General features: G+C 45.5%; 3 protein-coding genes across 3 annotated transcripts; all 3 read left to right on the forward strand.

The window, feature by feature from the left end:
* The first annotated feature begins 5578 nt into the window (after positions 1-5578).
* LOC102095602 (keratin, type I cytoskeletal 13) lies at positions 5579-10523 on the forward strand. Its single transcript, XM_065039284.1, has 8 exons — positions 5579-6385; positions 7019-7101; positions 7491-7647; positions 8097-8258; positions 8621-8746; positions 8856-9082; positions 9425-9777; positions 10187-10523. Exons 1-8 carry the CDS (start codon positions 5651-5653, stop codon positions 10192-10194), a joined length of 1851 nt encoding a protein of 616 aa, XP_064895356.1. The 5' UTR covers positions 5579-5650; the 3' UTR covers positions 10195-10523.
* A 2231-nt stretch (positions 10524-12754) lies between these two features.
* Positions 12755-16296, forward strand: LOC102095425 (keratin, type I cytoskeletal 14). The gene is made up of 8 exons (XM_065039357.1): positions 12755-13296; positions 14048-14130; positions 14272-14428; positions 14577-14738; positions 14908-15033; positions 15128-15354; positions 15499-15590; positions 16016-16296. The coding sequence occupies exons 1-8, from the start codon at positions 12838-12840 to the stop codon at positions 16033-16035; spliced, it is 1326 nt and encodes a 441-aa protein (XP_064895429.1). The 5' UTR covers positions 12755-12837; the 3' UTR covers positions 16036-16296.
* A 3779-nt stretch (positions 16297-20075) lies between these two features.
* Positions 20076-24006, forward strand: LOC102093051 (keratin, type I cytoskeletal 16). Its single transcript, XM_065039322.1, has 8 exons — positions 20076-20617; positions 21393-21475; positions 21628-21784; positions 21961-22122; positions 22292-22417; positions 22512-22738; positions 23293-23384; positions 23706-24006. The coding sequence occupies exons 1-8, from the start codon at positions 20159-20161 to the stop codon at positions 23723-23725; spliced, it is 1326 nt and encodes a 441-aa protein (XP_064895394.1). The 5' UTR covers positions 20076-20158; the 3' UTR covers positions 23726-24006.
* The last annotated feature ends 1415 nt before the right edge of the window (positions 24007-25421 follow it).

The following is a 25421-nucleotide window of genomic DNA, read 5'->3' on the forward strand; positions in this document are numbered from 1 at the left end:
ACACCTAAGCATGCGCCGATATCCCTGACTTGACAGGCGCAGAGGCAGTGTCGATGTTCACAAGGATCCCCCTATCTCCCTCTAAAACCCTTGCAGTATCAAACCCGACCCGTGTCTCTATTGCTCGCTGTCCCCAAACCCACCGTCCCGGTTTGCTCTGCTGGTTGTACCCCTCTCGCAGGCTGTGGCAATTCCTTCCTAGACCTGGCTATTCAGGATACAAAACCAACAGCCCAAATTAAAGAATATCCCTGATACATCAGCCCTGCTTCTCATCCCTCCTCCAGGAGCCGGCCCAGTTCACCTCAACGGTGTTTCTGCTCAGCCTCTTGGCTTTTAGAGGGTGATTTACAGGTTGTAATCACATCCTGTCCTTCTCTCCAAAAATATAATTTACTTCTAGTATTTTTACTGCCAGTTATCTAATTATCTATTAGCTGCGAGAGGCAACTCGATACCGTTGCTGAGAAACGAGGCTACAGTACGAACATGCAAATGTGAGAGTGCGCCGTGGTGTAATGTGCTAATCAACGCTGCTGCTGATTTAAATGTTTACATTGCTCTAATCACGCACAGAAGTAGGGAAAAATTTCTGAGCAATTAGGATAGATAATACGATACTCCTGTTACTAGTTTTACTACCCAGTGTTGATTGTAGTGTCTTCTTCCTTGCCTAAAATCTGCACCTTCCTTAACATTGTGTTCCCATACAGTTCTTTGCATGCAATGAGTCTGCATCTATAGTGCAAATAAGCTTCATAAATAAAAACCACCAATAAACTTAAAAAAATACCTACTTAATCATGGCATTAGTGCTCACTACAGACAAAAATAGGTCCGAATTTAGATGGTTTCTTACCATACCTTGGAAGAAAGCGCCAGTTTAAGCATTTTTTTCCCTTTTCCATTTTGTATGTACAAAATCTGCATGGAGGTTATCACTGGCATTTGCTTACTGAGAGAACAGCTTTGTAATCATAACAATGATGCAAAATAAAACTTATGCGGAGGAACAGAGCTAAAAACCCAAAATTACAATATTGCAAGGTAGGAGTAACAAATAAATATTGCAGTGCCAGGTGTCTAAGCTCAGGACATGCTTAAAGTGGGATTCCAACGATATTAAGAATAGCGAGGAGAGCCCTGCACTTTTTATTTGCATGCATTTTGTTACGCATTAATCAGCATAATAAGCTTTAATTTTATGAGCACAAAATGTTGCAACTTGGATACTTATCTACGGCTCCTATTAGCGCTCTGAGAAGAAAATTGTGGTACGTGTTGGAACAAGACTTTCAGAACAACCTCAGGCCAAAATCAACGTACACACACGCTCCTGTGTGTTTGGCTTCAATTCTCCCAGAGCAATTCGTTTGTCCATTTGGATGCATAGATGCCATTTCAAAATTGCCTATGCAGATATTCTGCTGATCAGACTTTTGTTTAGCACTAATTGTCAACCCTGTTATTAATAACTGTCAAATGCGACACCGGCCATATTCACGGGCGACAGGATTGGTGCAGCACTAATGCCATCGCACTGCGCTGGTGGGGAGGAAGAAAATAGGAAATCTTTGCAGAGTCTGCGTATCTCAATGTGAATGTCCTCGTGGGTTTTCTGCACTCTTTTGAGGGCTGTAACACTGGTTGCTTAGGTGGTCATTTGCTTAAAGTGTTGGGGTTGTTTTCTGACAATAAATCTCTATATGGACAATCAGGCAGGGGCCAGATCCCCAAAGGCAGGAGGCATCAACAGGATTTAGCTACGCTTAGACCGGCTGAAGCCCAAAGCTCTGATTCCCAAATCTTGGCTCAGTGGGTATTTAACCACCTTGAATTATTATGTTCACTAATTTTTACCTTTTGACTAAGATGTTCTCCAGGCTGCTTCTGCTCTTGTCCCTGCAGCGTGTCCATCATTCCAGAGCTCGGCCCATCAGCATCACCCTCCTCCTGCAAAACACAAGAGTGGACACCTTTTTCACACCACATTAACTGTAGTATCAGAAAGTACAATTATGGGGATTAGTGCTTTTGCAGGCTGGAATTCAAATCTCTATGTTGGATCTCACAGTAACCAAAGCTGTTACAGGGATGGCCGAGCTGAGCTGCTTCATCCATATGGACTGAGCCCCATCACCTCTGGAGAGAAGCAGGAAATCCAGTTGGCAGATGCTCTTATCGTGTCCTCCAGACACTATAGGCAATAACAAAAATGCTGCTGCATTTTGGTACCACCAAAATAGAATTATTCCAGTCGAATTGACTTCACCCTGCAGGAGATGGGGGGTGATCCCAGAGGGCCAGTGGTCTGATTGTAGCTCAGAAGGCGACAGAAATGACACCTGGTAGCTGACAGGCAGTAATTAGCAGCCTGTCAGCTGTAGGGCACAAAAGCCTTGACCCATGGCTGCCACGTCCAAAGGACAAAAATGGTTTGTACATCTTCAGGATCAGAGCAACAGGCGTTCTTAACCTACTTGTATGGAAGACCCAAGTTATCCTGCACAAAAGTGTTTGCTTGAAGAGTAGGGGAGGACTGAAACTTCCCAGGCAAGCTCACTGCTGTCCTAACAGTCTTTGTTTCCTTTGCTGGGTCTCATCTAAATCCCTTTGGAAATTATCGTGATTTCACTAGGATAAGGTGAGATGAATTGGGAATGAAGAGTGAGCACAGACTCCTGGTTGAAAACAGGTCCTTTCATCTTACAAACATTTCTGGTAAGAGTGATGGGAGGAGGTTGTTAAACAGATGAAGAGAATAAACCGTAGCACTTGCCTGAGGCATGGCAGCTGAATGATGGTGAATTGAGGGCGAACGCTTTAACTTTTCAGCACACAGACACCAAAGTGAGCACGTTTTCTCCAGGTCTGTTTTGAAGACAGCAGCTCCAGCCTGTTGTAAAAGCCTCCCAGTTTTGCTGAAATACACAGCGGTGCCGGCTGCTCACAGGGTTTGTCTTCACTCTGGTGCCAGGCAATCAGTTCTGTGATATAAATCAGGGAGGCCTGATTAAAAGGGAAAACAATAACAGAGGGAGAGTGAAGGAATGTCGGCTCTGCTTGAAACGTGGTGTGCGCTGAGCTCAACACGAAGCAGCGCGGGGTGTCAGGACATTCGGATGCTCTGCAGGCTGAGTAGCGCTGGTTCCTGTGGTTATAAATGCCCTTATTCCGGGCTGATCTGGAAGTGATTATATAGCTCTCTGGGTGATGTATCAACACAGAAACAACAGTTAAACTGTGTGTCGTATATAGGGAAGAGATGAGAAAAGGTCCTAAACCCGCCAGTTCCATTTAACACATCAGTGGAAAGCATCAGAGAACAACAATTTTTGAACGCTCTTTAGATGAGCTCAGAAAGGAAAAGTTTGTCCTGTCCACAGAATGGATCTTCTCTGGTTTGTAGATATTTGCATAGTTAAATATTTAATAATAAATACATTAAAATATGCCATGAGGGAATTCAATTTATGCAAGAGCATGAAGCAGTCATACAACCTCCCAGCATGGACAAGTCCCTCCTGTGACCAAGCACATATAGAAATCAACAACCTACAAATAAAATAGGAAACAATGTAGATTGTCAGTGAGTACACAGATGAAGAGACTCTTTTGGCGAATGTTTTTACTCTCGTTTTAACAATTCCAGATAATTTTTTGCTCATTGTCACTAACACACCCAGAGATTGTCTGTGAAAAGTATCTATAGTGAATATCACCGGAATCACTGATGGAGATTTGGCTGTCATAACCAATTTAACATAGTATAGCAGAATTTGTGACCAAAAGAACATTGCTCAAACACAAAGGTAAAACTACACTAAAAAGAAGCAGTGTTTTGCATATAGTAAACTACATTTTTCAGCACCAATAATAGAACATGGCCAGAAAGTGTTTGTGCTGCTGAGATGACACTACAGTCCCCGAGCTGCCAGTCAAGGAGAAATTAGCACATCGTCGAGCTGCTTGAAATCTTTCATCATCTTTGAGCATTGAGTATATCAAATAGCGAGATAAAATCAGAGGGCTTTTGAAAGAGATTGCATAAGAAGCAATAAAGCAATGTTGGCAAAAGCACAGCGCAAAGGACGGGACAATGGATTCCGAAACAAGACGTTTAAATAATCCTTAATGTAACACAAAATAGACCAGGAGTTAAGAGGCAGAAATAGAGTTTGTAAGAGAATCGTGCACATGGAGGCTGACAAGAGGGTGGAAAAACCAACAGCAGCATTTAATTGGCTTCCAAATGGAGCTCTGGCCACAAGGACTGAGCCACGTCGGGGTCTGCGAGGAGAGCAGACACGGAACCATAATAGTTTGGGGTCCATGGGCAGCAAGGGCACAAATGCTGCTGGTTTTGCTGTTGTTTGTGGTTAAGCGGTAGGGCTGGGCTGTTTGCATGAATGAAGTCTCTGTTATATTAAAAAATAAGATGCACATTGCTGATAAAAGCTCACAGTGTAAGAACACGGCTAAGGGGATGCTGAGGAAATGAGGTTCTGCATTTGAGCCAGAATATTTCGCTTTCACCCAGGACAAAGATGAGCCATTATAACACCAGCCTATTTTTGTAGGTGACAGTCATCCGGAACCAGAGGCAGAACTGTTTGATCAAACTCAGACTCTTTAGATCTTTCAGAAACATGCAATTCTGTGTTCAGATGCTCTGTGGAACCTCAACGCCAACGACTGAGCCCGAAACCCATCCACAAGTCCCTCTTGGGCAAACTGCTGGGGATCAGCACAGGACTGCATTATGGAGTAATTTCTTTTGGGCTCTGTCTCAACAGTCTGATTTCAACCAATTTGTGTAAAAAGCCTTCCAGCTTTTCTCTCAAAATACTACTACAGAGTCTCAAGGATCTCTGCATTAAGAACAGTATATATAATTCTCTACCACCTATAATATATGCCACAGTAACAATAGAGAGAATGAGCCATTTTATATTAAACCACAAAGTGTCTTCCCACACAGGAGTTTGTAGGTCATTGTCTGCATTAATGCAGCTTTTAATAGTGCTACAATTGATGTCATAATACAACTAAAGTATCCTTAACCTTCCTACATTTTACCTCAACAGCTCTTTGGTGAAAAAAAAAACAGTATTTTTTTTCTCTTTGATTCCTATGACTTTGCCATCTGGCGTGCTGCATTATCACTTTGAGATTTGGGTCTTTTCTTTTTTATTTTAGAGAAAAACCAAGAACAAAGATTCTCTCTGTATAGTTCCATCAGGTGCACATTATCTCAACATTTGCTTCATCAGGATCCTGTACAAAGTGGCTTTTCCATCATAAAGCAGATCCAGGTTGCAGGAGGCAAAAGTCTACCTGTTTCAGAAAAAGCTACATGAAAAGAATGCCACCCAAGAGAAATGAAATGTTCGGTCTTAAACAAACACCATAAACCCAGCAATGGGCTAGATTGCCGGAGATATCGGCATAAAAATATTGTTCAGCAAATTATTCTTGGCACAAACAACAAGGTTGGTAAATGCCCCGGGAGAAGGAAACACCCTGATGGTGACACCCACTGTCAAATGTATAAATAGAGAGAGCTGGGGATGAAAATTTGCAGTCCTGAATCTTATCAGGCTGTGCAGCTAAGCTTGGGATTGTGGTTTGACTCTGACCCGCTGCCACTATGAGCTGTGGCACCAAATCCTCATCTAGTATCACTAGAATGAGCAGCGGAGGCGGTGGTGGCGGTGGTTGCGGCAGTGGTGGAGGTGGTGGCGGTGGCGGAGGGGGCAGCAGCTGCGGAGTCCGTAAATCTGGTGGATACTCCTCGGTGTCCACTAGAAGATACACCTCGTCTGGAGGAAGCGGAGGCTTTTCTGGGAGAAGCTTTGGTGGAGGAGCTTCCAGGAGCAGCTATGGAGGCGGCTTTAGCAGCGGCAGCTGCGGAAGGATTAGCCATGGGAGCTACGGGAGAATGGGTGGTGGGAGTTATGGAGGAGGAATGAGCTGTGGAAGCATGGGAGGAGGATTTGGATCAGGCGGAGGTGGTTTTGGGGGAATGGGAGGTGGTTATGGAGCCGGCCTCGGCGGAGGGAGCTTTGGCGGTGGTGGATATAGCGGAGGTGGGTTTAGTGGATTTGGGGGTAGTGGTGGCTTTGGGGGTAGTGGTGGTTTTGGTGGAGGTAGTTTTGGTGGAGTAGGGTTTGGTGAAGAGGGCGGTTTGCTCTCCACAAATGAGAAGTTGACCATGCAGAACCTCAACGATCGCCTGGCTTCTTACATGGATAAAGTGCGACACTTGGAGGAGGAAAATACTCAACTTGAACACTTGATCAGGGAGTGGTACAAAAATCAAGGTCCCAGTGGCACCAGGGACTACAGCCACTACTACAAAACAATTGATGAACTGCAAAACCAGGTATGATACAATTTTACTGACTTTGAACAGATTCTTATTAGAACGGCACCTGCCTCCTGCAGCATGATGTCCCCATTTGGGGTGATCTGTTCCCCCCTCTGTTTTAGCCTGAAAGCGGAGTGGTGTGGGGACAAAGTTGGTTCTTCTCTGTCATGGGTGCTCTGCACCTTTTGGCGCGGTGTTTGGTGCGATGGCAGCATTGCCAGTGCAACGTTTGCTGCTGCCATTGCCCATATTGATAGCATCTTTTTTTGAATAGACATGCGCATTTAACCCAATTCTAGCCCTCAGCCATTTAATAGTCCCATATCTCCAGCACTAATATGGTTGTTGCTGAATGCAATGGGAATTATGTTGTCCCACTGTTTTTGCAATGTGGTGTTTATTCAGCTATTCTTTCCAATGAGGTATTACATTTTAAACGGATGTTTGTAAACCAAAATTGACAGCAAAGGCGCTTCAACTGGAAGCAATACACTCTTCTTTCTATATGTAGCTCCTGCAGCACTAGTCAGGCTTGACATTACCACGAAGATACTCCGCAATGTGTTTCTGCACAGGTTTTCCTTCCCTCTGTCTGTGTGTCAGCCTGGAAAGACATCGAGCGAATAACATCTGCCCTCTCCTTTTCAGATTGTGGGTGCAAACGTGGACCTCAACAAGATCCTTCTTGACATTGACAACACCAGAATGACAGTGGATGATTTCCGACTGAAGTGAGTCTTGTCCTCCTGTCCCATTCCATCTCGCCTCCCTTTACCCCCACAAGTTCATATTGCAAATTAACCTTTGTAGATGCTACAGCCTCTCAGCTCCCTTGACAGAAGATATAATTGTTGGGAAAAGCATTCTGAGAATTATTTTGTTAGTTTTTCATTATTGTTTTTCTCCAGACAAGTCATTGAAGAGTGCTCATTCTAAGTTTCTTTATACTTGCATGTAGATTTATAAGCATAATCCTCATCATATAAATCTCATAGACAGAAATTCTACTGAAATCAAACAAATTATTGGAGATGGAAAGAGAATTAGGTTCTTTCTTTTAAGAATTGAGCAGTGGGATTAAAGACCAAAGATACACTGATCTTTCTTGTCTGTGGTTTAGGTATGAAACTGAATACACTCTGCACCAGAGCGTGGCAAGTGACATTAATGGATTACGTCCCCTCTTGGATCAACTGACTCTGGCCAGATCTGACTTGGAGACACAGTTTGAGTCCCTAAAAGAGGAGCTGATCTATCTTAAGAAGAACCATGAAGAGGTAAGTTTCTCCACACTTTAAAATAATAACTCAGGAGAACTCAGCACTCAGAGAATTTCCTGTGGATTTCTTCCACCAGCAGCAACAGGATTTTGGCCAGTGGTGACACAAGGTGACGCACTCTGGCTTTGATTTTCGGGAGGATGTAGCATCCATAGCTGACCACAGCTGATGCAGTAAGACATCCAGCTCAGCACGTGGCAAAACGAGCCCAGGAAAATAAGTGGCTGTCAGTACAAAGTGAGGAACTCAGGGAGGAAAATCATACAGAATATATGGAGGAATTATTCCCTTTCACGGCAAGGGCAGACGAGACCCCTTTGCAGGGGCAAATCCTCTCTGAGGATTTGTGTCCCTTTCTTTTCCTTTATTTGAAACTATCACACATCTCTTTGCCTTCACCCTTTGAGAACCTGGTGAATCTTTTCTTTTTCTTTTATTTTGTTTAGGAAATGAAAGGACTGCAAACACAATCTGGTGGTGATGTTAATGTGGAGGTCAACGCTACTCCTGGTGTTAATTTGACAGAAAAATTAAATGAGATGCGCCGTGAATACGAACAGCTTATTGAGAACAACCGGAGAGAGGTGGAAAGCTGGTACGAAGCCAAGGTAAAGCACGGATTTTGTTCTTTTACCAAATCTTTCACAAAGAACTGGACCTATTTACATCCAGCAGAGGAAAAGCAACATATCACATGGTATTTAAGGGACATTAAATTTTAAGGACTTTAAGCAGTTTACAGTAACAGGTCAGTTCTGGAGTATTAACTTTATGTGGTAAAGAATGTAGAATCTCTGGGTTCCAGTAGCAAGTGAATTACACAGTGTGAGTTGGCAGAGAGGCACGTGGGACACAGTCCACATCACACCTGGCTTTGTTCTTATTAATTGCTTTCTCAATGCTTTTATGACAACCCCACAATGTTTTCTTATTATCAAAAATGCCTCAAGTCTCTATGTGAATTTTTCAGATGGAAGAAGTTAATCAACAAGTCCACTCAAGTGGTCAGGAGATACAATCAAGCAACCAACAGATCTCGGAGCTGAGACGTGAATATCAAAGCCTGGAAATCGAGCTGCAGTCGCAGCTCAGCATGGTAAGTATGGGCATTTGCTTCTGCTTCACCTGTGACACGTGTCACAAGAAGGAAGGAATGGTGACACACCACATTGCCATAAACCCTCCGTTTGGTTTTCCATTTGCAGATAGACTCTTTGCAGTCCAACCTGGAGGACACAGAACGTCGCTACAACATGCAGCTGCAGCAGATCCAGAGCATGATCAGCCCCTTGGAGGAGGAGCTGGCCAGCATCCGCTGCGAGATGGAGAATCAGAACCAGGAGTACAAGATGCTCCTGGGCATCAAGACCCGCCTGGAGCAGGAGATCGCTCAGTACCGGGCGCTGCTGGAGGAGGGACAGCAAGACCTCGTGTATGTATCTGCTACAAGAACACAGCATTATGCAAAAGTTGGGGTTGCTAGATCAGTCCAATTTGGAGTGTGGTAACACCATGCACCGAAAAAGAAGCCAGGCTAAATCTTGCAAGAAATGTCTGGGCAGAATGTGGGGAAAGCAAGAACTCTTGCATTCAAGCTGAAAATGAAAGAGAGGTTGATTTTTGGCACTGCATCAATTGTCTTGCTGATCTGTGCCAGGTTCTGAGGAGAAGTACAGATTAGAGCAGCACAGGCAGTACCTGTAAATAGATTTCAGTCTGAAAGCAAACCCACATTCGATTAACTTTTCTTCTCCTTTTTCCTCTCTCCTTGCAGAATCCCAGGAGGAGGATTGGGAGGAGGCATGGGAGGTGGTAGAGGAGGAGGTGGTGGCTATTCTTCTGGAGGAGGAAGAGGAGGAGGAGGAGGTAGCAGCATCGGTGGTGGCTACGGAGGTGGTGGAATGTCCTCTGGCAGTGGAATAGGAGGAGGCAGCAGTGGTGGAGGAATGGGAGGAGGAAGCTTCGGAGGAGGAGGAGGAAGCAGCGGTGGCTCCAGTGTTGTTGCTGGAGGAGGAGGAGGAGGAGGAGGAGGATGCGGAGGAAGAACCTCAGGAGGTGTCAGCAGTTCCCACTCCTACTCTTCATCTTCCCATTCTCAGTCCTGTAGGAGCGGTGGTGGAAGCCAAGGTGAGAATTGTTGTATGGTCACACTGTTCTCGGTCCCATCCTTAGTCATTTATACACTATATCAACACCCTCTTCCAGAGGGAAACAGTACCCAGGATAAATTAAAATTTCTGGAAAGTGTTAGATTTACTTTTATTAAGAATTCTTTCCTATTTGTGTGCAAAGGATTAATTCTGCTTAAGAAATACACATTCAATTTCTATTCAGTTTTGTGGGCGACATCAGCTAATCATATAGTAAAAACCTGAGCTGTTTTTCTTCATCTCTCTCGTTCTCTGTAGAACTTCATAAAAATTGCTGCTTTTGGAGGCCTTATGGTCACCTATTACACAAACAAGTTTATTTGCTGTTTGGTCAGAGATTCAGTGCCAGTACTGCAGCAATTAATTCTTTCCTTATTTCCAAACAGGATATTGAACACCTTTGAACTAAAAATCTGAGGATCCTGCAGCCCAAGACCTTTCAAGCAGTAACTGGCCCAAATCCCTACGTTCCCCACGCAATGTCCCGAGCAAAGACGGATGTTTTACCAGCTCCTCTGTGTTGCTGATGCCGTCCAAGCCACTCAGACGCCACCTGCCCACCTGCACACACGCCCCGCGCTGCTTCTGCCCCAATGCTCTGTGGCTTCAGTCACTGGCGCTTGAGCTACTCGCTTTCCAGATTCAACCTGTTGGTTACTCAGGTTGTTCTGTATCAGGAAAATGTCGCTAATAAAACTTCATTTCTGTTCAATGCAACCACAATCCTGTTTGGAGGGGTTTTTTTCCATTCTGCAGGTGTAAACACTTCAAAAGAAAACTCAAAGCCATGCCAACACACGCCCTTGGGTAGAAAAGATGGTGATGGTGAAGTTTTTAAACAGGGCACACAGAAATCCGGGCTGCAAAGGCTGGCAGAACATCTTGGGTAAACAAGGGGCTGCAATTACCCCGAGCTGCACAAGTGAGGGTGGATTGAACTTGAACTTGAGGCCGAGGTGCTGGTGCTCAGGGAGCACCTCTAGTGGTGAACAAACAGCCAAAGCAAACGTGGGTTTGTGGCAGAGGAGCTGGCACCACTGATTAAGGGTGAAACAAATCAACACACCAGGGTGTGGATCGGGAGAACAGATGCAAAATTTGTCTCCAGAAACACAGGTCACGTTGCCATGAGAACTTTCTCAACACTTGGAAACCATTCAGGGAGACAGAAACACTTGAGCGACCCCAAAGCCAAGTCTGGTTTCGTTTGCGTTGTGCTTGCGTGAACTTTGCAGACTTGTTAAACCGACTTTGCGTGACATGAACACTTCCAGCGACACACAACAGAAAGAAAGAGATTCTATTTCTTTGGTTTAGATACTTGTTCTACACACACCATACAGAAAGAGCAGTGATGTTGACATCCAATGGTGTGTGGGTTATTTCAAAGTAACCAACTGTGATTACTCCAGGGCCCTCCAGAGGGTATTGTTACCTCTTGCACCTCCTGTGTTAAAACTACCTCCACAGGTGTCAATCTACACTTTAAATTAAGAGTATTTCTTGTCCTCTCGTAATTTCCTGGCTGCCCAAGAGGCACTAAGTGTTGGGCACCAAGAAAATTACACCCTGTCCTCAAGTTCCAACAACCCTCCTGCCTCTGCTGGGCACCCTCAGCTGGAAGGTGACTCAAGCCCTTCTCACTCTTCTTTTGCTAATTTTAAGGAGTTTATTTCTTCTTCTGTAATATGGAGCCTCTTCCTAAAATACTTCCAGATTGAATTCCCCCCTCACTGTGGATAAGGTGGATTTGGGATGGAAATTCACAGCAGGTTCCTTATGCTTCCTTTGTACTGCGAAGTCACTACAATTTCTGCGGGAGCTTTTGTGCTGGTATTTAATGCACACCTGGAAACCCCAGAATTTGTTTCTGTTCAAGGCTTTTCTGAGTTTCACAGAAGCTTGACTAGTAAAGATGGAAAAAGCAACTCATTGACCATCCCGTATTTCACAGGCGGTGGAAAAATATACACAATTGTTTCTGACTCCGTGTTTTGTGTTGCAAGACACTCTCTCACCGCTGGCAAATACAATTCACTGTAATGAGTTCAGATAATGATTATATTTTTTACGATCTAATCTTTGGTGCTGTATCGTTTCATCAAACATTTTTGGCTGCATTATATAATTCAAGGGCATAGTCTGAGAAGTGACTGGTTTTAATGTGATTATGAAAATATGAAATGTCAAACCTTTGTCCTCTCAATTTCCTCTAGGTCCATTTAAAACAGTTAAAATAAAACTTCAAAATGTTTGACAGCAAAGTTTTCATATACTTTCCTTTGTACAATATTACTTTTGTGGCTGTTACCCAGTTTTCTTCAAGAATAAAAATTATGCAATAACCACCCTGCACTTTCAGAAAACCTTAAATACCAGCAGGACCTTCCTCAGTATAATCAGTGACAAGAGAATAAAAGACTCAGTGTAAAGTTCTCGTCTATAACAGGCATGGGAATGCAGTTCTAAATATTAGCAGTTGAATGCAGTAAATGTAAGTAGATTTCTAAATAGCTAACGTAAATTTTGAAAAAAATAACGAATAGAGAGTCCCTTAGAGGTTGCTGGTCTTACAAATCACTGTCTGTGATCACAGGAGGAAAACGAAACCTGAAATACCGAATTTCGCCACACAGAAGACGAGGAGACAGACAACCAAGGTGGAGTCTTCATTAACGCCTATTACCAGCGATATATTGCCAGATTAATAGAAGCTATGAGATACATTATCCAACAAACTATCCAACAAAGAGACGCCCACATAAAATTATAGTGCATGCTTTGTATGAATCAACACAGACATACTTGAACACAATGGTAATGCGTTTTCCTAAGCCCAGACAAAATTCCCTTAGCACATCACTTTTGGCAGGAGCACCAGGGCTGGCAAAGCCCATGGGAAGCTGGACTGCTGGGAGGTGACACCCACCCGCAGGTATAAAGAGCCACCAGTGAGGACAGAACTCCACTTGGATTTGCAGTTCCAAGCTGTGCCGTGGGCTTTGCATTTGGGGCTGCTGACCTGATTCGTGACACCATGAGCTGCAGCATCAAGAGAACGTCCAGCACCTCTTACCGGAGCGGTGGAGGCGCAGGGGGCTGCGCTGGCGGCAGCGGCAGGAGTTCCTCCGTCTCCTGCCGGCGATACGCCTCCTCGGTCATAGGCGGTGGGAGCTACGGGGGGGGAGCTTGCGGCATTGGCTACGGAGGAGGCATGAGCGCCGGCAGCCTTGCTGGTGGCTTTGCCGGTGGCTTTGGTAGTGGCTTTGGTGGTGGCTTTGGTGCTGGAGGAGACGTCCTCTTGAGTGGCAATGAGAAGGTCACCATGCAGAACCTCAATGACCGCCTGGCTGCTTATCTGGACAAAGTGCGCAGGTTGGAGGAGGAAAACGCTCAGCTCGAGCTCCACATCCGCGAGTGGTACAGGAAACAAGCGCCCAGCGTCTCCAAGGACTACACCTCCTACTACCAGACCATCGAGCAACTCCAAAATCAGGTAGGACAGCCCTATCTATCGTGTTCTCATCTCCCTCACGCTATTCCCACCTGGAAGGGGTTCCTCTGCCATCTGGCACCAAGGGGGTGGGAAGGAGCTGCTGGACACCTTGCTGGTGGCATCGTGGGCAGAGACCTGCTGAGCTGCGCCTCCCACCTTCAAGCACCCCACAAGTGAAAGGGACGTGCGCTGGGGACACAACCGAGGCACCAGGGAGGGCTCCACCAGCCCCAAACTTGCTGCCACATGCAACTGAAACCCCGTGGTGCACGGTGGCTCCAAACAAGCCAGCTGTGGTTTCCATTTTCTCTGGGGAACAAAAAGCCACAAAGCCAAAGCACCTGGACTGCAAGATCTGAACTCCCTTTGTCTCCACACACTCCCACCTATTCCAGATGGAAGGACCAAGGGCTTCCCTTACAACCATAGGTACCAAGAAAATAGAATAAGCAGACTGTGAAGAAGTACATTGCAGGAAAAGGGGGGAACACATTCCTTGAGATACATGGAGAACTCTCTTTAACTTGAGAAAGAGAAGGAAAGAGTTGGGATTTGGGGGGATGTTATCTAATAGCCTGAGTTTCCTTGAAAAGTAACTTTGGAGCATGACCCTCTCATATGGCTCCTGCATTACCGCAGGAAACAATGCCAAGACCCGCAACAAAGTCCTACCAAAGATTTGGGTCTTCTTTCTTCTTGTCTCAAGTGTCTCGAACACAGAAAGACCCCCCTCCAACTTGCTCTTTTTCAGATAATTTCTGCCACTGTGGACAATAACCGACTGCTTCTGGACATCGATAACAGCAAGATGACTGCTGAGGACTTCCGAATGAAGTGAGTACCGCTCTGTGAACCTTGCATGTCTTTCAAGTCCTGCTCATCATCTCAGAAGACAAGGCAGCACTGCCCTGAGTGCTGTTACTGAGTCTTCATCAACTCATCTCCCTGTTTCTGTCTCTCTTTTCTGTGGTACAGGTACGAGAACGAGCTGGTCATCCGTCAGACTGTTGAGTCTGATATCAACGGCTTGAGAAATCTCCTGGATGACTTGACTCTGGTTAGATCTTCACTGGAATCTGAGCTGGAGTCCTTGAAGGATGAGCTGATTGCTCTTAAGAGAAACCATGAGGAGGTACGATCCCATGATGTCCACCACACAGCACTTGGATTCTTCAGAGTCCCCCAAGTTACATATCAAGTCCTTTTAGCCTTTGTACCTTGATCTGCCCACTGTCCCCAAGACAAGAAATGACCCAGGCTCTTTGTTTCTCCCTTTGCAGGAGCTCAGGCAGCTCCAATCTCAAACTACGGGTGATGTGAGTGTGGAGGTCAATGCTGCTCCTGGCCAAGACTTGACCAAGATCCTGAATGACCTGAGGAACGAGTACGAGCAGATCATCGAGAAGAACCGCAGAGAGGTTGAGCAGTGGTACGAAGTCAAGGTACGGAGCAATGCACCAGGTGGGGGCTCCTCCTGGGGGAAAGCACAGACACCCTGCGACGGGGTGTGCAAAGCCCTTGCTAAAGGGCGATCTTCATTCTCAGCCAGCAAATCTGCTCCCTGAGGGTGTTTCATAACTCACAAAGTGTCTTGGGCTTTGACTTCTACAGATTGAAGAAGTCAATCGCCAGGTCACCTCGAGCAGCCAGGACATGCAGACCAGCAGCCACCAGCTCACTGAACTGAAACGCGAAACGCAGAACCTGGAGATCGAACTGCAGGCGCAGCTCAGCACGGTACCTGGGGCAGGAGCGCCGAGGGCACGTCCCTCCTCGCAAGGGGCAGCGAGGGGAGAGCCCTGCTCCTCAACTCCCGCATCTCCCCTTGCAGAAATCCTCCCTGGAAAACTCCTTGGCAGAAACCGAATCCCGCTACGCCTTCCTGCTGCAGCAGATCCAGGCACAGATTAACTGTGTGGAGGAGGAGCTGGCCAGTATCCGCTGCGAGATGGAGAGCCAGAACCAGGAGTACAAGATGCTCCTGGGCATCAAGACCCGCCTGGAGCAGGAGATCGCTCAGTACCGGGCGCTGCTGCAGGAGGGGCAGCAAGACATGGCGTACGTATTCCATATTAGAGCAAGGGAATAAAAAGAAATCCTTGTGTACTTAATTGCTTGTCCATGGAGCTACATCAACATCTTTTTGATTGAATATCCAGTGGTTAGGAGTTTTTTGGTGAATTAATTACTCTTCTTTTACAGTTCCGCCCAAGCAGCTTTCCAAGGAGGTGGTAAATCCTCCCACTCATATTCTTCTACTTCCTACTCTCATGCCCAGTGTGGCGACATGGCAGGTAAGAAAACTCTTTGTAAGGTTATTTTTATTAGTGGGCTACATCTACCCCAATGACTACAATATATTTAGTCAGAAAAAGGTTTTGGGCTGGGCAAGATTCTCAGGTCCAGTAGCACAGAGGTGAGAGAATCTCATTGACTATGTCACAGAGGAATATGGGTTTAAAATACAGTAAGCATTACCCTTCCTTCTACTTACATATAAAACACCGATTATAAACTCTACGGGAGAGGATATGGGGTTTTTCTCGTTGGAATAGAAGACGAAATACAGTTCTAAGAAAGTGCCCAGGGTATTGCTGGGTTTGGAGCCTCCGAGCGTCTCCCACGGCTCTCTTGCTAACACAGTTAGGGGAAAGAAACCAGCCCAGCAGGAAAGATCCAGTGTTCCCGTAAGGCAACAATCTGCTCTGTCTTTACACAGGACAGCCCCGAGTGTGCTAGAGCACCAGCAATGACGCTGGTGTCCCCCAAACGGGACACATCGAGCATGGACAGCGAGAGTCAGAACCAAGCGCTTCTGCAGCACCGCCAATGCGACTGGACCAGCCTGGAAGGAGCATCTGGTCTCTGCCCCGTCATCCCCCCGCCATCCTGCAATGCTTGTCTTACTCAACTTGTCTCTGTCAACTCGTTGTTTAAGGGCTTAAATTCTGCCAATAACCCTGCCTCTAATAAATCTTTACTTCTGCAATGCAAATAAAATCAGCGTGTCTGAGAAATTTAATTTAACAAACTTTGAACAGGTGTTTATCAAGCTAGCCAATCAAACACAGGTTGTCCCGTCGCGCTTTGTAAGAGTCCCAGAACAACTTATTTTGCACTGAGAAAACAGACACCATGCCGAGATCATATCACTGAGAAAAGGGAGATGTCACCAAGGTGAGCGTGGCGATGTGAAGTGTGACATTCCCAGCCCTGCCGGTTGGGTGGGACTCCAGAACCCTCTGCTCCAGAGCCAGAGGTACAGGGCTGAGAACACAAATCCATTCTTGACACAGTTTTTCTTCTTCCTGTGAAACTACGAACCACTTACCGTGTTGTTTTCTAATGGCTGCTAACGGATTGTTCCCCGGCCTTTTGGCTCACTGCTTTTTAGTAAAGATGCTCTGAATGATGGGAGTGAAAGGAGAAAGAAAATACCAATGACAGGCAACTCTCTGAAGACCAATTAACTGTTAATGAACTTAACTGTGCTCAGTGCCACTACTATGATGAACCTGAGTCCATTAATCCTTGGCTTTCCTCAGCCCATCTCAGCTGTGGAAGGTGTGACTCAGTGGGGGCTGTTCCAGCACATACGGGTTTCTTGACATCAAGGATTTCTACACCTTTGGCTACGTCAAGAATTCCGTAGTGCTAACTTCTGTTAGGAAATACAGCCAGCAAGGCAATGTGCCGCGTTCCTTCAGTGTCACGCACCAAAAACACTCCTATGTTTTATGATAGAAATTTCAGTTTAAATACCAACATAAGAGCAAGAACCCAATTCTTGTCAGCACACTCAGTGGCTTGGTGCTGCCATCACAGTACCGTAACTGCGGTCTGCGGTCGGTATCCACAAAGAACAGATACTTTCTATTAATGTTGAAAAATCTGGTTTCCGAACTGCCTTTTTTTCAGTGCAGCATCAGGAAATTGTACTAACAAAAGCCCTTCTCCAAAGGGAACAAAGTTCATTTTGGGTTTCAACAGTATAAAAAGTGATGTAAAGCAAATGCAAATATGACTTTCATCTCCAAAGGCTGCGGATTCAAGTCTCAGTTGTACTTCATTGATAACAACAGCATATTCTAGCAGGTAGAGAGGAAGACAACAGGAGAGGATTGCTGGACTGGAAGAGGTTGATTTCCCTTGGGAATTACTTTTGAACCTTTCCTCTTTCAGTCATAGGAAGGGCAACTGAACTAACAACGTAGATAGACTGTACAATCAAAACAGATCACATTTAACAGGGTTTTTTATAGGTCTGCATGTGTGCAAGGAATAAAGGTCCACCCCAGGGAGTCACATAAGAGAAAAATAAGAACAGAAACTGGAGCTATGGAAATAATTCGTCTCTGAACAAACTGAAGAAATGCCACGCAGAAGGTGATGGGTGACGGATGAGGAATGCACAGATGGAGCCCCTGATGAAACTCATGGGAGCAGCACTGTTCTGCCCAAGACCACAGCTGACTCATTTTTTTGAGAACAATTAATTGCCGGTAATTGGTTCTGAGGTTGTCCTCTCCCTCTTGTGTGACTAAAGACATAAATCCAGTCATGGCATCAGATCTTCTGTGAGAACCTCTGACTACCTTGGGTTCTTTTGCCAACTTGGAGTATCTGTTTGTGGCTCTGCATCCAACTCCACCAGCGAGTAAACAGCACTTGGAAAGGCTTCATAACACTGTTACTCCAAACATATTTATTTTCTGATTTACAAAGGTTCATAAGGCACATTATGAGAGGAAATTCTTCCAGGGGAGGATAGGATTTCAAAGGTCCAAGTCTCTTCAAATGGCTGAGGAGAAGGCACAGGAGACACGTAAATAACCCTGAGTTAGAGAGTCAAAAGTCTAAAGTTTAAGTCTTGTGTCATACAGTTATAGCAGTAACCAGTTAGATCAGCTATTCAAACCAAAAAAAAAGAAGAAGACAAGGACAGAGAGACAGATAAATGTGTCTGTTAATGGTGTGAAATTACAGCATTGGGAAATGTTTGAAATCGTTGGGTCAGATGTTATGATGCAACATTGCCGAGAAGGAGATATAAAATCAACACCTCTGGCATTACCGCCATTCAGCAATAAACATCTCATAGGGAAGAATAAAGGCGCGTTTCACCAATCTAATGAGGAAAATATGACTAAGGAATCACACCCTGTGAGAAAATAATGGTTATTTTTTAATAATGATGACTCAGTCTCAGTAACATATGCAAAACAACTGGTTCTGACGTGCATATAATTAGAGAGCTACCAATAAAAGAACAATCATAATTAAGAAGATCAAAGTATTACACTATCTTCGGCATATCTATGAAAATGTCTGTAGGGGTATCAAGAAAGAGGGTAAATGGCTTGCCATGATTCTTCAATCAGCCATAACGAGCATCGGTAACGTTTAAGCGTCTCATGATCGTTGTGGTTAAGAGAGAAAATGTTGCTCCAGCCACCACTGCGAGATGTGTACAAGTGAGATAGTAAATGAAGAAACCAACAACAAAACAAACTGGTAATTTTTAACTCCCAAATAGAGATTAATTCCTATCAAAGTTTAACTCTCACATAAAAAGGCTCTTTGTCCTTCAGGCCTAATGTTTCTGTTTTCCAAAAGCTATTTAAAGGCAAGATTTCTTTTCCAAAGAAAGGTTCATTGCATCCTTTTCTCTTACAGAAATACCACAACTGTGCAGCAGCATCAGACAAAGGACAGAAGAGAAGGGGGATGTAAAGGGTCATCCCAGCCGCCTCCACCAAATGCGTATAATGTCCCTACCAGGGTCAGTCTCAAAACTGTTCCTCTTCTCCATCCAAAGCTCCTGCAATGGAAGCACATTCCAGACCCTTATCCCTCCTATAGATAAAAACCTCCTCTCAGTTTGCAGCCCCAACATACTCAAACCCAAATCACGTCCTTTCCTACGTGACCAACAGCATTGTCCTTTATTTTAAATAGCCCTGGTATCTCCTTCCTTGAGGGCAAGCTGATAATCATCTTAGCCTGCATTTTGCTCAGTTGAAAAGCTGAATCTTTTTGCTCTCCTCTCCCAAGGCAGACTAAGCGATGCCTTACATGTGTCTTTCAGTTCAAAATAATCTATGAGTTACTGAAAAATTGCACAAAATCTTTAAAGATCACAAGTTTAAAATCACATCATTGCATGTCCATCTGTCTGAGCAAGACATAGTATTCTGTCCTGGCAGTGATTTTACCAGAGTTTGGTGATAGCAGAAACAGCATTGCTTCTTCCAAGGTTATTCTATTGAGATTTAACACTAAGCATTCTGAAAGTGCCCAGGCTGAGCTTGCTTTGGGGGGAAGGACCTAAATTCTTAGAGATTCTGTTTCCAAAAGTGCCAGTTACTGGCAGTTCTGCAGGTGAAATGACACAAGACGCACACATGGGGTGCCTGAGTTCATATTTCTTCAACTCTGAAATGAAACCAGAGTAGCTAGATGTTGCTTTCACCACTTGTTTTCAGGATAAAAAATGACTACAAAGAGGAACTATTAAAATGAGTTTCACTCTCTAAGTAGCCAGCAACGTACTATCTGAAACAAAATCTAACACACAGCCACCCACCCGAAATTATAGTGCGTGCTTCTAGTGAATCAGCATGCAAACACAATACCCAAGGGGAGGGCTGTCCCAAGCCCCAAAAGAAATTCCCCTTAGCACATCACTTTTGGGATGAGCACCAGGGCTGGCAAAGCCCATGGGAAGCTGGACTGCTGGGAGGTGACACCCACCCGCAGGTATAAAGAGCCACAAGCAAGGAGAGGAACCCCACTTGGATTTGCAGTTCCAAGCTGTGCTGTGGGCTTTGCATTTGGGGCTGCTGACCTGATTCGTGACACCATGAGCTGCAGCATCAAGAGAACGTCCAGCACCTCTTACCGGAGCGGTGGAGGCGCAGGGGGCTGCGCTGGCGGCAGCGGCAGGAGTTCCTCCGTCTCCTGCCGGCGATACGCCTCCTCGGTCATAGGCGGTGGGAGCTACGGGGGGGGAGCTTGCAGCATTGGCTACGGAGGAGGCATGAGCGCCGGCAGCCTTGCTGGTGGCTTTGCCGGTGGCTTTGGTAGTGGCTTTGGTGGTGGCTTTGGTGCTGGAGGGGACGTCCTCTTGAGTGGCAATGAGAAGGTCACCATGCAGAACCTCAACGACCGCCTGGCTGCTTATCTGGACAAAGTGCGCAGGTTGGAGGAGGAAAACGCTCAGCTCGAGCTCCACATCCGCGAGTGGTACAGGAAACAAGCGCCCAGCGTCTCCAAGGACTACACCTCCTACTACCAGACCATCGAGCAACTCCAAAATCAGGTAGGACAGCCCTGTCTATCATGTTCTCATCTCCCTCATGCTATTCCCACCTGGAAGGGGTTCCAAGGGTTCCAAGGGGGTGGGAAGGAGCTGCTGGACACCTTGCTGGTGGCACCATGGGCAGAGACCTGCTGAGCTGCGCCTCCTACCTCTGGGGCAAGCAAAGCCCCATAGCACCCCACAAGTGAAAGGGATGTGTGTTGGGGCACAGCCTGAGGCACCAGGGAGGGCTCCACCAGCCCCAAACGTGCTGCCGCACAGAACTCAAACCCCACGGTGCACGATGGCTCCAAACCAGCCAGCTGCAGTTTCCAGTCGCTCCCTCTGCTCCCACCCAGCTCAGCTGGAGGCAGCTCAAAGCCAAAGCACCTGGACTGCAAGACCTGAACTCCCACATATTCCAGATGGTAGGACCAAGGGCTTCCCTTACAACAATCAGCTTTTTTTATAGCGAGATGATAATTATCGCATCAGGGAAAAGACTGTGCTTCATTATACACCAGGTGCAGAAAGCTATAGGTGTTGGTGATCTCCCAGTACAAACGTTCTCCTTTCCACCATCAAAATATTCTTTCATCAGAATGCTGGGGAAGCAGAAATCTTGCACACACCAATTCCTGTGGCATGGCATTTCAATAACTTTCTACGGCCCCTGCGTTACCGCAGGAAACAACTCTAAGACCCACAAAAAAAGCCCTACCAAAGATTTGTGATTTCTTTCTTCTTATCTTGGATGTCTCAAACAAAGACCCCTCTCCAACTTGCCCCTTTTCAGATCATTTCTGCCACTGTGGACAATAACCGACTGCTTCTGGACATCGATAACAGCAAAATGACTGCTGACGACTTCCGAATGAAGTGAGTACTGCTCTGTGAACCTTACATCTTTCATTTCATGAATTTTACATGGTTCACAAATGCAGGTGATGATACCCTGTCCTTAGAGGTATAACCACACCCAGGCAGTGTAATGAAATTCATGTGTAATGCTTCTCTTTTCTCTGGTACAGGTATGAGAATGAGCTGGTCCTTCGTCAGACTGTGGAGTCTGATATCAATGGCTTGAGAAATCTCCTGGATGAGCTCACTCACACTCGTTCTTCACTGGAATCTGAGCTGGAGTCCTTGAAGGATGAGCTGATTGCTCTTAAGAGAAACCATGAGGAGGTACGATCCCAGGATGTCCACCACACAGCACTTGGATTCTTCAGAGTCCCCCAAGTTACATATCAAGTCCATTCAGCCTCATGTCATGTCTCTGTCATCCTTTATACGTCGATACTGTTCTGCCCACTGTCCCCAAGACAAGAAATGACCCAGGCTCTTTGTTTCTCCCTTTGCAGGAGCTCAGGCAGCTCCAATCTCAAACTACGGGTGATGTGAGTGTGGAGGTCAATGCTGCTCCTGGCCAAGACTTGACCAAGATCCTGAATGACCTGAGGAACGAGTACGAGCAGATCATCGAGAAGAACCGCAGAGAGGTTGAGCAGTGGTACGAAGTCAAGGTACGGAGCAATGCACCAGGTGGGGGCTCCTCCTGGGGGAAAGTACAGACACCCTGTGACGGGGTGTGCAAAGCCCTTGCTAAAGGGTGATCTTCATTCTCAGCCAGCAAATCTGCTCCCTGAGGGTATTTTATAACTCACAAAGTGTCTTGGGCTTTGACTCCTACAGATTGAAGAAGTCAATCGCCAGGTCACCTCGAGCAGCCAGGACATGCAGACCAGCAGCCACCAGCTCACTGAACTGAAACGCGAAACGCAGAACCTGGAGATCGAACTGCAGGCGCAGCTCAGCACGGTACCTGGGGCAGGAGCGCCGAGGGCACGTCCCTCCTCGCAAGGGGCAGCGAGGGGAGAGCCCTGCTCCTCAACTCCCGCATCTCCCCTTGCAGAAATCCTCCCTGGAAAACTCCTTGGCAGAAACCGAATCCCGCTACGCCTTCCTGCTGCAGCAGATCCAGGCGCAGATTAACTGTGTGGAGGAGGAGCTGGCCAGTATCCGCTGCGAGATGGAGAGCCAGAACCAGGAGTACAAGATGCTCCTGGGCATCAAGACCCGCCTGGAGCAGGAGATCGCTCAGTACCGGGCGCTGCTGCAGGAGGGGCAGCAGGACTTTGGGTACGTATTTGGTTTGCAAGTAAGGGCATAAATTCTATCATGGTCTATTCTACTGGGACTGATCGAAAGCAGAGTAGAATGTTTTCCCAGTCTGTAGTTGAAATCTAAATACAACAGATCTTTTTCACAGTATCTACACTGAAATATATATATCATAGAGTTAATAAGCACATCAAACACAGAGGGATACAGAAAGCATATAGTTTCTGACTTATTTTCAGTTAATCAGTTCCTCTCAGCCTGTTTGTGCAGATAATTCCATGAGAGGAATCACTGTGCAGAACCAGACTGCAGCGTTCTGCCCCCATCAGCAGATGAACCGGCACAGCTGCACTCAGAACAGAACAATTACACTTCTACAGCCTTGTTATTTCTGATTCTACAGCTTTGCTGGAAAACACAGCTTAAGGGCATGAAATGAAAACAATATAAATATTTGCAAGGTCCAGGAAAAGCTGAGCTGCTACCTGCGCTACACATTATGTCACAGTATGTCTCTTTATGAATGCATTTATAGTATCATTACCTTCATTAACACTCCTTTCCTTGCACAGAAATTCTCAAGGAGCTCTCCAAGGAGGGGGAATATCCTCCCACTCTTATTCTTCCACTTCCTACTCTCATGGTCAATCTGGTGAGAAGACAGGTAAGAAAGATCTTCCAAAGAGGACCCTAATTTACCCTGTCCAGTGGCTTTCCCGTTTTGCCTCTCATCTCTTTTCCCGTTAGCACTATCCCCTGTGTTACAGCTTCCACATTTGCAGTTGCAAAAGAGAATAAACCATTCACCATCAAATCTCTTCATTTTGAGATGTCTTAGCTTCAGTTACAGAAGCAGACTAAGCTCCTTTCCATGCTCTTGCTAACACAGACAGACATTTAAACCATGGAGACACCTGAAATGTCAATGCTGCAAGAGATGCTTGATTTCCCCATCACACTAATGGTTTCTTCTATCATTCCACAGGGCAGTCCCGAGTGTGTTAAGATACCCCCGATGGTTCTCACTGCCATCCCAGCAGCCCAACCTACAATGCGATAATACACAGGACACCCACCTGATGCACAGACTGCGCTGCAAATATTATCAAGTCAAGATTAATAATGTCTAGGACCCTCTTAAAATTATCTGTTTCTTCCTTTTTATATTGTTCTTCATCTGAAACCGATGTATCTACATGCACTCAGGTGCAATGCAATTGATGATCATCTTCCTGCTGATAACAATGCCTCTAATAAAACTTTACTTTCCTGCAATGCAAAGAAAACTGTGTGTCCAACAATCTATTTGGTATATTTATATTGTATTTAAATTTAGGTGGAACAAACGAGGAGTTAAAGTTGGGAGTATTATGTAATATGGCCCCAGAGAAAATTGTATATCCTAACTTGATCAGATGATGTCCAGATAAAATACTCATCCTGTGATTCTGTGAGATGAATGAAATATCGACATTAAACTCGAGAGCGACACCTATAGGAAAGAAGGCAGGATGGGTGAAGCCCTTTTTTGTAGCATCCATTGCAAGGGATGTGCAAGATCTGCCCGTTCAGCAGCTGGACTGAAACAATCAGGGTTAATTAAACTCAATATTCCATGAAAATTTTGGCAAATCAAAACCATTTGCCATTGGCTCACTGAGTGAGAAATCAACTATCTTCAGGCAGCCCCCTCAGCTTTCAGATGAGGGCTCTACCTAATTTAGTTCAATAAAAGCAAAGGACTAGATCAGGAAATAAATGCTGAGTATGCAAAGAAGTTCTCCTTGTAACACAAAAATTCAGTTGTTAGGATTATTCCTCCTGACATGGTGGAAGATCCAGGCTCAGGTCTTTTATCTGATGGTTCAAAATAAAGGAAACATGTACTTTTATCTCATAAGCCAGTATTAATAGATCCATAGTAGTACAGTGCTCTGGATGGATGGGTGGAGGGCGGTGGGGTGGAAAGAAGGTTCAGTCTTTCTTACTAAACTGCTCCACTTTGTGTTACACACTTATGGTAGAGAGAGGAAGAAAAAGTGGTGAACTATCTCATTTAAACCTTCCAAATCTGCATTTCAGTCTGATTTGCAGTGGGCTGAGAAAGCGGCTGAACAGGGTCTACCACATATCGGGTGAGTGACTCAACCGCTGCCCTGAAACACGTCAGGGTGGGTCTCCCATTGTTCTCTGACCAGCACATAAATCACCGACGTTTTCTACTCTGTCAAACAGCTTCGCACCTGCACTTTGGTTTGCAAACAGGTTCAGGGCAGGTAAAATGTCGTGGGTTTGGATAACAACATGTCACTTCAAAAGGCATCAAACTTCGTATGTGTTACAATCCTAAACTGAATTCTCAGCATAGCAGTGAAAAAAGGAGATAAGGCAGAGAAATTCCATAAAAAACAAGTGAGATTTGTACAGTCAAAGCAAAACTACCTCTCCCTGAGTCACAACAGGACTTACCGGAGCATAATCTGCTCATTGTAATATCAAAGCCCATGGAACGAGCTGAAATCAACCTACATTTGCGGGGTGAGTGCAGGGGAATATTGCACAGCACCCTCTAGTGGCAAATTCAGAAAATATACACAGGGATTTGTGACCGAAACTGGTTGATACAGGCTCAAAATTAAGCCTCGGACCTGGAAAATGGTCTGGCCAAGGAAAGCACAGCTTAAATAATAATAAAACGTTT

This window comes from Columba livia, chromosome 23, assembly GCF_036013475.1.
Source record: "Columba livia isolate bColLiv1 breed racing homer chromosome 23, bColLiv1.pat.W.v2, whole genome shotgun sequence".
In the NCBI taxonomy this organism is placed as follows: domain Eukaryota; kingdom Metazoa; phylum Chordata; class Aves; order Columbiformes; family Columbidae; genus Columba; species Columba livia.